Here is a 15,249-nt window from a genome sequence, read left to right as displayed (position 1 = left end):
AGTGCATCAAGTCTCCTCCTCGCCGCGTTATTGACTTGATGTAGGGGAGTCGATCAAGGTTATGAATATAAATACAGCAGTTTGAGGTGAGGTCCCCCATCTGAAATCCGCATCGATCTTCAGTGCCTCTTAACAGCGTAAAACAATGGAGACTAGGCACTTAGCAGATTGGAGAGCGGCTACGGAGCACGACGTAAGCTTCTCTGGGTATAATCTAGCATTTATCAGCTTACAATGGTCAAGAATCAATGTTGTCGTTGGCAGTCGGAACGGAACAACTACCCGCCGAACCGGAAGTGAATAATGTGAATACGAATATGAATATTGCCTATATTCGCATGAATAATTATTCACTTTATTCGTATTCGCGCAAGCGAATATGAATATGGGCCATATTCGTATTCATTTATTCATTTCGGAGCCCTACGTAGACCTCTGCCGCGAAGGCTCCCTTTCCATCCTCACTCTCATGATCGATACGGGGATTCCGACCAAACGAATTCATCTCATCGACGTACAAATATTGGGTGCACATGCGTTTAATACTTTAGATGTTAAAGGCAGACGCTAAAAGATATTCTTCAGAACGAGAAGATTCCGAAGGTCTTCTTCGACGTTCGCAACGATTCAGATGCCCTATTTGCCCATTTTGGCGTGGCTTTGCATGGTGTAGAGGATGTTCAGCTTATGGAAAGTGCCACGAGGAGGACAACGGCATCGAGGAAATTCTTGAGTGGCTTGGCTAAATGCGTTGAGGAATTTATATTCGTGTCGCCCGGTGATAGAGCGAGCTGGAAGCAAGCAAAGGAGAAAGGTGAGCGACTGTTCAAAATGGAATATGGCGGTTCGTATGAGGTCTTCAACAAGCGCCCGATCCTCGGGGATATTATTTCTTACTGTGTTGGTGATGTTCAGTACCTCCCTGAGTTGCGCGATAGGTTTTGGGGAACGCAGACCTTTCGGTGGCGAGACCTAGTCAATGAAGAATCTATGAAGCGCGTCTCAGCGTCTCACAAACCAGAGTACCGACCCCACGGCTCAGATAGGGCCATGGCTCCGTGGAATGAAGATCAGAATAGGACTTTGGATGAGTGGAATTGGGTCCCTCCTCCATGCGACTACTTCGATGAAGACGACAATTGGGATTTCGATGAAGACGACGGTTGGGATGACGAAGGTCCGACCAGCTGTAGGGACGTTATTAGGAGCTGGGACTATGATTATTAACATTCTGACTGAGCGCCTGCAGACAAGCTTTCTCTACGGAATATCCAATTGGGTTGCCATATTGCCTAATATTTAGTGTCTAATAATGTGCACTCCACAGTGAATTTTAATGGTTCTTGACTACGAAGCCTTAACGCAATTCCCCGTGAGACTGCTATAGTTGACAGTCAAGTGTTGTGAATTGCACAGAAGAGGCGGATGAGTACGCAGAAAAGTGTCCGGAACAGGCGAGGTGGTGCACGGACTAGCACTTGCCCTAGACAGTAGCTCATGACGCAACTTAGCCGAGTAATGTGCGAGGCACCTACGCAGGGCACAGTACAATGCCCAAGGCTGAGAGAGACTTCGACAATATGGTGCACTCAGCTGATCACCAATCCGCACGTCCACACGCGCTTGCTTGGTGCCGCCACATGATTACCGGCTACCCTTGCGCCACTTTCAATTGCGGAAGGCCAACCGGGAAATAGCTTATCCCGCGCCTCACCAAGGCATACTGACTACTCACAAGCTCCCCACCATAGGTGAACAGAACAATGTCGTAAGGAGAGGAGGAAAGTTTGGCCATAGTGAGCAGAAATTATGAAGGAAAGGATCACAGCATAGGGACAGTCGCGTTTCCCTTCCGCCTCAAGAAGTATGTGAGGACTGCCCAAGTCGACGAGTCGCAGCTAAGGTAGCATCTTCTAGCTTTCTCACGTCGTCTAAGTTCTCTGACCTTACTATCAGAATGAAGGACTGCGAGTTCAAAGTCCATAAAATCGTTGTTTGTGGCCAGTTAGACTACTTCAACCGTCTATTTAGCCGGCCAGAGTGGAAAGTGTGATACTCTACCCCCATTATGGCGAGAGCCCTCCAGAGATTAACGTAAAGGTTGTTAGGAAAGTATAGACAATGTGATACAGCCCGAGGAAGCCGACCCTCGAGACGTTGAAGCCATGATCCACTTTATGTACGACCATGAATACGACAGCAGCGGTAGCCATCAGGGCCGGATATCTCCCATTCTATTCAATATGGAGGTTTTCAGAGTTGGTGATAAGTACGGGGTAGCGGCACTAAAAAAGCTTTCGAGGGAAAAGTTTGACTATGCGGCGAAGACCTGTTGGGACATGGATGGTTTTCCACTTACAGACGTCTACAGTTCGTCTCCATGCCAGGAGCTTCGAGAGACGATTGCTGTAGTTTCCCGGAAACATATGGAGCCACTGCTTAAGAAAGACAACTTCTTGCGCGTTCTAAATGAAGCGAGCAGCTTTGTGGCCGACCTGGTACAGCTTATGGCTAAAGGCTGCAACGAGCAAGATAGATATCAATGCCCCAGCTGTAATGACATATGGGATGGTGAGATTTCACCTCACATGCTGTACTATTGCTGCTCTTGTGGCTTGCGTCGTTCAGACTGGAGCTCATATGCTGTGAGTTGAGAACTAGGTAGCCGGATCTTCTGGCATATTGTAAAAAGTGAGATTTTGGAAATCAGATAATTTGAATTACCTGGACGGTATCTAATCAACAGCGATGACTACACTCCTTTGAGATGGTATGACCTGGGCGGTGAATTAATATGCGCGGACCTGGCCGTCCCACCAACTGTGAAGTCTCAGATCTATGAGCTGTCCTATTCTACTAGAGCCATCGGCCATGACCTCGTTCTGGTCGAGGCTCTCGAGAATCCTAGCTATGCAACGGCCAGCCGCACTCATATAAAGTATATGCGCAACGGCGCTGTGAACAGCAAGTAATCGCGGAGAGGGAGGATCAATTGTTCTAGTGCTGGTGACGAAAAGCGTCCTTTCGACGGGAAATATCGGTGGCCGTAAAATATCGGAGGTTGTCGAATCGATCAGGTATGTATGGTCATCACCTCCTAGAGGTTCAAAATAGATTTCAAATTTGCCGAAAAGTTGATGAAGATCATGGGTCAAGGTGATAGCATTGCGTGAGCGATATATGTCAGTGTTCTCAATCAGATGCGCTACCCCGTCATCGAACATTGTCTAGATAACGTCGTCTTCTTTTGTAGCAGGTCGGATATTCGGTGGACGGAAAAAGTTCGACCCCCGTATCCGACGTAGGTGGTGTGGGGCTGCCTTGTTATCCAGCATGGGAACCATCGGACTCTTAATAGCATCGGGAATTATCGTGAGCACAGTTCTTGCATTTCGGTCTTATCGCATTTCCTTCTTCTCCTTCGACATTGGGACGCAGGATATTGGTTGCTGCTTTGAGAGAGGGTTCGGTCACTCTTGAAACCATGGGTGCCTCAATAGTTCCTCTGCGGTCGGTCTTTGCGATGGCTCATACTTCAGAATACTTCGAATGAGCGACGTGATCAAGTGTGCCTCTTCATCATCAACATCATTCGGCTTATGCTCCTCGAACCGCACTTCCAAAGGATCATCAATATAAGGTTTGTCTTGGTCGACGTGCGTTGGACCCAACCTCTCCCGTCCAGAGCCGAAATAGTTTTTAGCTCGAGGCCATCTTTCTTGAAGCCAGATATCTGGAAGAGGCTCTAAGAGGTCGTTCATTTGGAGGAGATGTTCGTCGTCGGTTGTTTCTCGATCGTCGTCAAGGAGCACCATCACAGAAAACAACGAAACTCCAGTCAACATTTCAAAGATGAGACAGCCAAAACTCCAGATATCAATGCTTGAGTCGATCGTTCCACCCAAAATCAGTTCTGGAGCCCTAAGAGCAGTGGGCGTGACAGTCGATTCGGGAGGCTCCTGAGCCCAAAATGCTAGACGAGTATCAGTTTCTCAATACTTCAAGAATACAAAAAGTGAGTCATTACCGGCGCCGAAATCTGATATTTTAACTTGCATCTCTTGACCAAGTCTAGTATACTTGACAAGTGATTGGCCTAGAAATAGGTAACGAGGAGCCCATTTATCCTCTAACTCGTCAAGTCGTCGAACCCTCTCAGGTGCTGGATTTCTTCCATGGCCAGATAGATCTTGTCGTAAGTCCTCTTCACTGAGTTGATCAACGTTTGAAATCGTAGAGAGTAGATTTCCAGGTTGCAAATCAGCATGAACTATACCGTTCTCATGTAGAAATCTAAGCCCAAGCAACGTGTGTTTTAAGATTCGCCTAGCCATAGGCTTTGGATAGCGAATGTTAACCGTCCACTCTTCCAATGGGGTGAGTTCCTCAATCAACGAAGCAATAGTAGGCCCCATGGGCTCAGACACTAAGCAAAGATGAGTTCCATTAGGTCCCACGTGCTGGAATGTATCCAAATTGGTTAGGATGTACTGAGTCAGCGGATTTCTCGAGCGATATTCGTTGATCCAGTTCAAAATCGAGAGTTCGGTTTTAGCTTTGAGAGACGCCTCAGCATCCACCACCTTTAATGCGACATAGCGTGAGTTCCTGTAAGTGACGTTAGCAAATGGGGTTCTCGGACCCTTTATGCCATCGACCGTCACCGACCTTGTGTCTCTTGCCAACCAGACGGTTGAAAATGAACCATAGCCTAGCTTTCGTATGACTCGGTACTGCCCATCTTTAAAAGTATCACCTAAGTTTACAGGATGGAGGCGACCAGGCCGATATGTCTCTACCCATTCACTTGGATAACTAGTGTCGTGAAAGCGCCATTCACTCTCGCATTTTGGTAAAGTTGCTGAAGGAGTCGACGGCGTCGAAGCCATCGTTTGGATACGAAACAGAGTCGGAAAGTGCCGTAGAAGCACCGAACGAAGCATGCAGTGAGAAAAGCAGGTCCACCTCTGTAAATATTCTGATCAACATTTCTGGAATAACTTGAACAGATTAGATTGGAGAAGTGAGAAATGTTCGTCTCAGCCTATGCTGTTGCCGTAGAAGTGCTCCACCCTACCTCCTTGGCGATGGTGCCTGGCGATGTAGGGCGCTGCTGCCCGTCACAATCCCTATTAGCGCTTGGCTATCACCCTTCTCACACAAAAACGTATGAAAGCACCACTAGTGCCAAACCGCCCAATAGGTTAATTCGATTATCTAGAAACACAGCGCTTATTAGATCAATGCATCAGGAAGCGGCCTATCGCCTCTCTTATCGTGTAAGGATTTGGGGCCAAGGTAGGACATTATCCTGACCGACTTATGACCAAATCTACACTTGGTAGAAATTGTTGTGCTTCTCGCGCGGTTTCATCTTGAAATTCGGGCGAGCAACCACACCGATTGCGTTTTGTTTGGCGCCGCTACCTAGGACCTTGCACATACACTTCCATGGATTATAAGAACCCTGAGCAGTTCTTCAACAAGTTGGTGTTATTGGGAGGACAAATTCAGAACTCTTCCTTTTCAATCAGTATTGCAAATCCCATTGACTCTTAATCTTCCCACGACTTTTGTCTACTGTGTAATTATTCACCATGCCTGCGAATCCAGATCTGACAGTGAGTTGGGGAAACGCGTCGCTGTACAGGAATAAGCCAGAGGCCAAGGCGTATATCAGCCAGCTCGTCCAAACTTATCGCGACACACCAAGTAACGCTGCCGGCGCAATTATTCTGTAAGTCAACACGACACATTTTTGCCAGTCAAAACATTAGTGCTAATGAAGATAGAACTGGACCTCATAGTAGCAGGTCGGATCCTAGGAAACACATAACCGTCCGGTATGTTGATCGACGGGGCCAGGCACTTCAGAGACTTGCCCATATTCATCTGCCAAGAGAAGTCCCCGACTATATTTAAGGGACGAGGAATGGAAGCTTCGACCTTTTCCGGCACAGCATTCATCCTATTGGCAATGCGAGTGATACAAGCTTATGGGTTGCTTGACATGTATGGTGTAGAGCGAACCGGAGGCAATAGTTGATACGATTGAAAATCATGGCTTCGGAATAGGCCGTGTACTTGATTTGAATCCTTAATTGAACAGCGCACGGATTTCACATCAGCGGTTGAGCCTTTGCCTTCCGCATTACCTGGTCGTAAGCTCATCATCCTCGTTAATCAAGACAATACAGCTGCAGAGTCGTATCAATCTTTCAGTCAAAGGGGCCGACTGTAAGACGTATTCCAGTCCACAAGAGAAGCCCGGGGGCCCATAACAAGACAAAGAAGGAGATATCGATACCAGCAACTCTAGCAAGGTACTCAGCCAGGGCCGAGTAGCCTGGAATAACAACTTCTTGATGGCTTGGGGCGAAGGCCTGGCAAAGCCTCCGACAAAGCGTCAGCTGGGTCGAATTGCTAGTGCCCTTCGTCATGAGTGCGGTTGCAATCTATGGGCAGAACTGGCAGATATACTTATATAATGAGATTCTGCATAATCAATTAAGGGATAGAAGCCTCAGAGATAGGAGTGAGTGTTCTCGATCGCGCCAGCGCCCTGAAAATCTTCATCCAGCTGTTTCCTGGTCTCGATAGCCTCTCTCAGATAAGCCTCATTCACAACCTTACCATCATACTCTGCCATCGAACGGGCAATAAACACAGTGTTTCTGATCTGTTCAGGGTCAGATTCTGTTCGCAGTTACGGGTTTGCTTCTTACCTCGCGGCCGTTGAGTTTCTTCTCCGCTAGGTCGTTGATGACCTTATCATTATAAGTCGCATGACCCGCTGTTGTTCTGGCTTGCTTTATGAAAAAAAGCCACACCCCCTCACGAGCGTCTTTCTTTAGTGGCTCGTATCTCAGTGGGAGGTGGATTCGACTAAGGATCGCAGAATCGAACGTATTCATGCGGTTAGTCGTGAGAAACAAGATTCCTTCGTAATGCTCTAGTTCGCGCAAGAACACAGACACGAGGGCATTAGTGTACGGATCGAGCGCCCGTTCGGCCAAAAACACATCTGCTTCGTCTAGCAGCAGGATCGCGCCCCAGCGGCTTGCAATCTTAAAGATACTCTTCAGGATCTTCTCTACTCTGACATGGTCCACCCCGATTTGGCCTGCAGCCACCTAATTAGTTAGCAAGGATCGATAAGCGAATCGCCTGTCGTAGTACATACAGTATATAGCGGGACTTTGAATGTCTCGGCCAAAGTTTCGGCCGTCAACGTCTTGCCGACCCCCGGAGGCCCACTGTAAGCCTGTCAGTAGTAGGCTCTTCTAAGTCAGGTTCGGAAACAAACTAGAGTAGGAAGTTGATTCCACGACCTTTGCCTTGTATAAAATCATGGAAGGCGTCGTCGGCTCCTCTACCTATATAAGTCTTTGTAAGCGCGTAGATGGCCTTCTTCTTGCCCTCTGGGATATTGACATCCTCAAATGAACATTCGCTCCATTTGACATTAGTGACATGTTTAACGGCAAACTCAACTGAAAGCTGGTCAGCAGATGCACTTAGAAAGACAAACATACATACGAAATTTTTTCATTGCTAGGCTGAATCCCAAGATGGTCGGACTGCAGATGAGGAAGTCCTCTGGCTGAAGCTGTTCTGGGTCGATGTCGACAAGCTTCACTGCCTCACAACGGCCCAGAACGCTCCATTGAGGCCGCACCTTTTGAGGACGAGGGCATGGATAGTTCGGCATGTTCTCCTGGAAGCACTCGGAGTCCACCATGATGTTCCCCTCGACGTGGCAAGCGACTATATTGCCATCTTCGTCGTAGTCGAAGGCTCTCCCCTTGTATTGTTGATGGTGAATGCCGAGTAGAGACACAAATCGGCGGCCGCACTCCTCTAGTTGGCTCCGAATCTCGTCTTTCTCAGGGTGGTACTGGAGAGGATATGCTGGGAGAAGATCGATTCGCGTTGCGCCACGAAAGATAGGAATCGAGCTGCTAGAAGGCACTTCACCCAAGGCTTTTCCGTCTGAGCCCAGGTATCGAGTTTCAATGTGCATGTACGGCGTGCCTGCCATGTCTTTTTTCCTCTCCATTTGGCTGTACAGGACACATCTGGATACTTGCGTGCCTTTACAGGTAGTATATACCTCCATATTTGGTTTGAAGAGTGCCCAGAGCAAATCGTACGAAATCTCTTTATTCTTTAGGAGCTCGGACAACCGCTCGTCGATAGGCCGAAAGGCAGCCTCGAGGTAGCGCAGAAAAACTTTTAGGTGCTTTTCTGCTGTGCTCCGTTCAGAGCCGCGTGAAATAACCTCCCTCTGCCGCTGGAGGTCTGAGCGGACATGGAAGATAATATTCAGCTCGATCTGCACATATTAGCCAGTGCAGGATAATACTATCGCTGGTTCGTACCGATGGCTTACTATCGACCAGGGAGACGCCGCGGACATTTTCGCAAATCTCTCTCAAGATATCCCGTATCCAAGGAGACTTGATATCGATGTAAGAAGTTCTCTCCAGCGTATTCTTATCTGCAAATCATTTAGTGGGTTTGGTATCGAAAGAAGAGGGCTTACCAGTTCTTTCGCGGACGACAAACAAGAATTCGTCAAGTCTATCGAGATCTGAACCAACCCACTCGACAATCTTAAATTTACCTTCCTTTTCATTCCATCTGGGAACTATTAGTCTGGTTGCGGTTATAGCGTTCCATACATACATCTCGTCAACGCGCTTATACTCGAGCTTCGATACATGAATAGTCCCGCTGGCCTCATTCGTTTGCTCTTCCCCAGCCTCGGATGTACTGCTTAACGGAGAGGTCATTGTATCGATGGAGTTCTTCCCCAAGGTATTCTCGAGCCGACAGAGGCATGGTCCTTCTTGTTGAACCAGCTTGGAAGCTCGGTCTGTTTTCTCGGTATATTTTTTTAAAGTCTTGATGTGTCTAGTGGTCGCGGCCGAAAAGTCCCAAGTCGACGGTAGCTTTTCGAAATCTCCGTTGCTGCTGGCGTCATCTTCTTCGGGGGTGTTTGGGGGCGTTTTAGTTTGGTAACTGGATATGTCGAGGTCTGGGGTCTCCATGCCCCTACTGGTTGACGGTGACATCGACACAACGTTATATCGAGAAGGTTGTTTCCTGGAATCACCATTCTCAGAAAAGGGGTCCGCAGCGAGACAATTATGGACCAATTGCCACAAGCATTCGTACGCATGTCTGCCTAAGTACATGAAAATCCCACAGATACATAGGAAGCTAGCATGACTGTTCAAGTTGCCAACTCGAAGCTGTTGGATGGTGGGAGGTATGCTGGTAAAGCAGGAAAGAAAGAAGTCCACAATGGAGATTTGGGGAGATAGATTAGAGAGAAAAGGCAGAGAGCTAGCATTGTTGAATGCGGCCATCATGGGAAGGGTTGAGGATGGAAAAGCCAAAAAGGAATGGGATGTACTGGAAGAGTAAGCTGGTTCGACTCTGGAGGAAATTCGACCAGCTTTATACCCCTCACCGCAACATGAGTCGTACCTGTATCACGATCATAGATTGCAATCCTATTTCCACCCCACGTCCTTCCTGCCATATTGGCACATGCATATCCTGGATCAATGTGCGCTGGCATATCAGGCATGTTCTTCTTAGTTCATCTCGATCGATGAGACCTTGTCAATGGCCACGGAATTGGCAACATGCACGGTGACCCCTCTGAAGAGTAGAAAGGTGGTCCCTGATTGACAAGACCATGAAAAGTCAACCGAGCGTTGATTTTAGCCAAGTGCTGCTCCCTCCATTGGATGAAGACAGGCCCATTATGCGGCCAGATATTGTTGGTTGCCTCCGTCAAGCCAGTTGCAGATCTTCTCAGCCAATGTATAGTGAAGATGGGCGTTTTATGGCTCATTCAGACGCCTTTGTTGCTGGCTCTCTGCAGATATCAACAAGTCATGAGATATCGCTGACAACGCATTTCTTTCCACAGTTTCCTTGCTATTCATTTGCACTGGTGGCTTGATTATAAGTGATAGGCACTGTAACTCATTGTGAAGGTCAAAGCCCATCTTGCTTGCATAATGTACCGCCGGACCATGGCTTGCGTCAATCAGACCGCCCGAATGAATTGCAAGGGTGCTGTTAGGGATCCAGTGGTAGCAGCGTAAGACAAGCGGACGCACATATGCGGTCTGACGAGGCTTGCATGAAACGAGACTCAAAGGACAACACGGGTTGCTCTGTGTCCGACAACCCAAGAAGGACGACGCGCCCGTGGCCATTCCCAGAATTCGATTTCAAATCCGGCAGACAATCCTCCTAGAAGCTTCCCATTAACGATTTGATAGGAGAAGGCTCTCCAATGGAGTTATTGTAACTTGCATTGAGGTCAACAGACCAGGAAGCCAGCCACCCCCGTCCACTGTTTCTCAATGCCTGCCCTGCGTGATCATCTCTTCTGTTCTACACCAGGCAATTTTTTGATGAGTGTTTCGTAATCTCGGCCAGGACTGCGTATACAAATCATAGTGCGTGCAGGTGCTAGCAAGGGTGTACTCCGGAATTTAGTGTATTCATTTTCCATGTCCACGCTGTAGCAAGGACGTCCTCTCTTACGCTACCTCAATTTCGCCGGACGTAGGTCGTAGAACAAGCATGACTAGCTGCAACAGCCCGCAGCAGCGAGGCTGGCAATAACATCAGAGCATTGGCTAATTGGCACATCCGCTATTCCTCAACAAGTAAGAGAGAGACCAGCAAAAAAGCCTTGATTCGAAAGCTGTGATCCTTGCCAGTAGTATGGTGAGGTACCACAAATCTGTGATCCCTGTCAGAGGTATGGAGGTACCACAAAGTTGTGATCCCTGTCAGAGGTATTGAGGTACCACAAAGTTGTGATCCCTGTGAGAGGTGATGGAGGTACCCCAAAATTGTGATCCCTGCTGAATGGTGAGGGGTATTGAGCTGTGGTAATGATGGATTGAGTTTTGCTGAGAGACCAAACGTACTCGGGGAAAATGGTTTTTCCGAGAAGAAGGGAAATTTCAATGACGCATTGCTTTCTCTCGATCAGCATTCTCAGCGCCTCACTCTGATCCAGCCACGAGAGGTCTCTGTTTATGGCGTCAACCATATTCTCGCTGGAGGTCGCAAAGAAGTCCCTCCGTGATGAGGGCTTCTTTGATTTTAACGACTCGACAGTAGGGGAACATATCTCAGAGATGGCGCGTAAAGCCTTCCCATACTTGTCAGAATATGGCCTGGACTTTTGCAAGCAACACGTCCTAGACGATGCGGTATGTGGTGCGAAAACTTTTCTATGGTGACCAACTGATGGCTTTCAGCGAATCCGATCTATACTCGAATCCTTCTTCGACAGGTGCAGCCTCGGACATTGGCTGAGATATAATGAATACCCAGGTCATATCGAATGCTTCAGAAGGGGTGGTCCAAAAGCTGGTCTGCGCGTCCTAATTGTTCATTTATGGGCTAAAGGATCGCGAGCGAAGTACTATGGGGGTTCGCACCTACATGACTTGCCTACCAAGAAGGGCGAAAGGTCCTTGTACGAAATATCGCAGCGTGCACTTGATGAAGTTGGCTGCAAAAGCAAGGAAATTGAATTTACAGATGGCGGTTTGTGAGTAGTCGCTCTATGTTGCAGTCACATATTCTGACACAGCTTGCAGAGTAATTTTGGATGCTCGGCTCGGTTTCGAGACTAAGCAGGGATATGCAATCACGTTCATGTTTGCAACGGACGAAGTACTTGCCGGTTGGCCTAAAATGATCCTTCCGGACTCACCGGGGTTGGTGGCAAAGGTCATCGACATGAAGAGTCCAAAAATCGGAGTGAACTTCGCATTTAGAGGATCAACTGGAAGCTCAAAAACATAGCTGTCACTACTCATGGAATGCTGCAGCCGTGCTGCTCATATTCCCTGTTCCATAGTCCTCTGATACCCACTCCGCGTTTGGAGTCCACGCTGGGACAAAGCTCATAACACGCAAGAGAGGCGCATCGAAACCATCATCTAAAAAGCCACCTAGATCTTGGGATGGCACTCCTACAGGCTTAGGATAAAGTAATTGTGGAGAAGTATCAGTAAAGCTGCCCAGGGCCACACCTTCATGCATGCTCTGATGTGGCGTGAACGTTGTAATCGACTGTGCAGGAAGAACTGAAGTTGCATCTTGATCAATGTCAGCGGAGTTGAGGTTGGTTGAAGGAGGTTAATACCATTAACATGTTGATGCGAGTGGTCCGTGGTCGGTACATCAACACCGTCCAACTTGACTCTTTGCGCTTCTGAAGTTTTTGAGTCCATGCCTGCTGGACCCCGCGCTCTTTTCTTACTCCGACTTCCGACGTCTTCTGGTAGACATTCGCCTTTCTCAAATGAACGATCGAGCTCCCTGGCGACACATTCCCGCAGCTCATCACAAGTCCTCTGTATATAAGTCACTTTCGTGTCGCTCGCGTCTTTATGCTTGTCGGCATGTCTTATGTACTCGCTCGCCAATCTGAAGATCTTGAAACAACATACACATACTTCCTCACAGCTGACGTCTGCACTTAAGACGTTAATTTCCTGTCCGTGAATCAAGAGAAAGGTGGAAGTTTACGTTGTTGAAAGTGCCTCCGAAGTCTCTGTCCTGTAGCAAATCCTGCGGTCCGTTCACATCCTTTGGCAGGACAAACCCTTATCGTGGGTCTAGGATCGCTGTGTTTGTTGTCGTTTTCTTGGTCATTTTCGCCGTAAAATTTCGAGTGACTTCGGCATATCTCGAGCTGAGCCGATAGGTAGCGTTCCTGCGACTAGAGGAAGTTAGTCCTGTACTTGGGAGCTGTTGTGTACTAACTTGATACTCTTCAAGATGTGCATTCAACGCATCGCTAGTCAGAAAGAAAGCAGAGCAAGTACATTGTGGCTGCTGGTAGAACTCATCTGACATGGTCCCAATTGTCGAAGAGCAATTGGATTGACCAAAGGGACAGTTGGAGAAAACAAAGAACTCCAAGGATGTAGCAGGTTTCTGGTCGGGCAACAATGAAAAGCCGCGTAGCCAATCAGAATTTGCCAGCGCCCCTGAGGTCTAATTGGCTGAAAATACCCCTCCTGGTGGCACATGCGACACAAAGTTGGAACCTTCAAATACCTGGACTGTGAAAGTAAGGGTTGATCTATATTCCCACACCCAAACTGACAACATTTTTGGGCTCATATATCTTGAAGATATTGTTAAAGATAACTTTTGTCCCCTCCAATTAAATCCTTTACCTTCTCTTCACTCTGTCGGAAGCGAAAGATGGCTCAATGCGAAACTTGCCACGGCAAAGGCATCAAAGGGATCAAATGCCCTACTTGCGGCAAGCCGGCAGCGGACCAAAATCGTAAGAGCAAACTACCATTTACCAGGTGAGCATATCTTGAGCCAGATTAGAGTCAAATTACTCATTTCGGACACCTTTCATTATCCCGAGGAGCGCCTAATTAATCTATTCTCTAGTTGAAAGAAAGGACTGTTCTCGGCATGTTTTGCTTGGAGTTCGGGGTGTTAGCAATTATCCATGCGGTCAGGACGCTCTCAATGGAAGATTTCAGCAAAGCTCCGTGGCTATCTACTTGTCTGTCTTGAGTGCCAGAAGCATGAACCAAACTCTCCAGAAATTCCCGATTCCTCCCGTCCTGCGATCTTTATGAGTATGAAGACATATTGCTGTCCTAGGCTGTCACGTAGGGGGGTAAATCTGGTGAAGTGGTGAGCGGAAGGGGAGGTGTCGGGGTAGGGGAGCCTGGACAACATCTCAGAGCAACTTGTCTGTGGCCAATGGATGTGAGCCACGTTCTACCTATAGAATGTTGCTTAAGGCACCGAGTGTCTGCTGATGCAGACTAGGGCTTCCTGAGACACTCTCGGAACTCTAATCCTCACTCGACACCGAAACTTGATCCTCGACGCTCCCGCTCTTATTATTTCTATGGAATAAGTTATTGGACTGCTACTGGACTCGAAATTGTTGCAGGAAGTCGAGGATGGATAAAGACAGTGGCGAATCCCCCTTGAGGTAATGTGCTATGAAGTCAAGATATGTATATCGATTATTCAAGAGGGATTGAGACTTGTTGAGGATACTGGGAGTCGTATAGAGTTCCGCCCTTGTGGGCTTTCTTGCCCATCAGTGAATGAAGGCCAAACTCGGTATGGTCCAAAATAACTTCATATACCTGAGGCCAGTCATTTGCTTAGGCACTAGTGATCGTGGCTCCAAGATCCTGTTCAGGCGGTTAGTTGTTCACGACCTCTGCTAAGCCCACTAACAAGGAGCAATCACGTGCACAACTATGATCACTTCCACATCAGTCAGGGTGGTGCTGTGTCTGAGACTTTAAACGGTATACGATATGTACGTTGTCCACATCAGAAAGCCTCTTAAAATCCCGAATCGTCCAGTCGAACACATTGTCATTCTGAAACCTTTGCGACGAAAGAGCTGACTGAATAAGACGCCGGGGGAACTTGTACTCGGGTTTCTCCTGGTCGTTCGACGTAGTTCACGTAGGTAGTAAACTCCGGAGGCATACTATGGCATAGTTCAGTTACTTTAATCGACTTTTTCCATTCGAAGACAAGCCAGTACTTTTCCCTGCCGACTGGGGGTCCTCAGCCGCTGCCGAGGAAGGATACGTGAAGAAAACACAAGGCCATATACCCAAGCGACTTAGGGTGTCACGTCATGATGGAGCTAAACAGGGCCCAGGTTTAGCTGTCGAATAAAGGTTGGGATACATTCACGGCATTTGCCGACGTTCAAATGACTGTAAATGGGACAGCGGCTGCTGCTGAGGAAGGATATTCGGAGTCTGGCTGCAGGCTTGTGACTCATAACTTGATCGTATTAATGACTCCGGTAGTGGCGAGCTAAAATCGTCATGGAAGATAATATTGCCCTACTTACTAGTGCCTAGTTGGAAGTTTCAGGCTTGATGTCGCGATGGAGGAGTTCATCCATCAGCATCAGCTTTGTCTTGAGCGAGATTTTGTTGCACAGGATCGGAAGAGATCCTCGAGATGAGCTCCAGAAGTTCAAGCACCATCGCCTGGAAGTCACAATGGTAGCCATTCCAGTTCACTCGAGGGATGCCGGTCTGTCCAATCAACTCCTCATAGATCTCGATTGCTTGACGCAGGAGTGATGGTCCGATCGAAAAATACTCGAGTTTAATGGTTACCATGTCCCGGTTGGGGATTTGTAGAAAGTATTGAATCAATGGGTCGTCCATCATAGGG

At 47.8% G+C, this 15,249-nt stretch overlaps 4 protein-coding genes across 4 annotated transcripts; 1 reads left to right on the top strand and 3 right to left on the bottom strand.

The window, feature by feature from the left end:
• Positions 1–533: 533 nt before the first annotated feature.
• LTR84_011979 (uncharacterized protein) lies at positions 534–1,227 on the top strand (the record flags this gene model as incomplete). The annotated part of the gene is made up of 2 exons (XM_064855506.1): positions 534–537; positions 575–1,227. The coding sequence occupies 2 exons, from the start codon at positions 534–536 to the stop codon at positions 1,225–1,227; spliced, it is 657 nt and encodes a 218-aa protein (XP_064699853.1).
• Positions 1,228–3,470: 2,243 nt separating this feature from the next.
• Positions 3,471–4,177, bottom strand: LTR84_011978 (uncharacterized protein; the record flags this gene model as incomplete). The annotated part of the gene is made up of 2 exons (XM_064855505.1): positions 3,471–3,973; positions 4,135–4,177. 2 exons carry the CDS (start codon positions 4,175–4,177, stop codon positions 3,471–3,473), a joined length of 546 nt encoding a protein of 181 aa, XP_064699852.1.
• Positions 4,178–6,523: 2,346 nt separating this feature from the next.
• Positions 6,524–9,053, bottom strand: LTR84_011977 (uncharacterized protein; the record flags this gene model as incomplete). Its single annotated transcript, XM_064855504.1, has 8 exons — positions 6,524–6,679; positions 6,726–7,133; positions 7,184–7,256; positions 7,307–7,493; positions 7,540–8,335; positions 8,382–8,500; positions 8,546–8,643; positions 8,689–9,053. 8 exons carry the CDS (start codon positions 9,051–9,053, stop codon positions 6,524–6,526), a joined length of 2,202 nt encoding a protein of 733 aa, XP_064699851.1.
• Positions 9,054–11,859: 2,806 nt separating this feature from the next.
• LTR84_011976 (uncharacterized protein) lies at positions 11,860–12,205 on the bottom strand (the record flags this gene model as incomplete). The annotated part of the gene is made up of 2 exons (XM_064855503.1): positions 11,860–12,123; positions 12,197–12,205. 2 exons carry the CDS (start codon positions 12,203–12,205, stop codon positions 11,860–11,862), a joined length of 273 nt encoding a protein of 90 aa, XP_064699850.1.
• Positions 12,206–15,249: the final 3,044 nt, after the last annotated feature.

This window comes from Exophiala bonariae (assembly GCF_035927105.1).
Source record: "Exophiala bonariae strain CCFEE 5792 chromosome Unknown scaffold_64, whole genome shotgun sequence".
In the NCBI taxonomy this organism is placed as follows: Eukaryota; Fungi; Ascomycota; class Eurotiomycetes; order Chaetothyriales; family Herpotrichiellaceae; genus Exophiala; species Exophiala bonariae.
The sequence above is the reverse complement of the archived record's forward strand: the minus strand, read 5'-3'. Positions and strand labels throughout refer to the sequence as shown.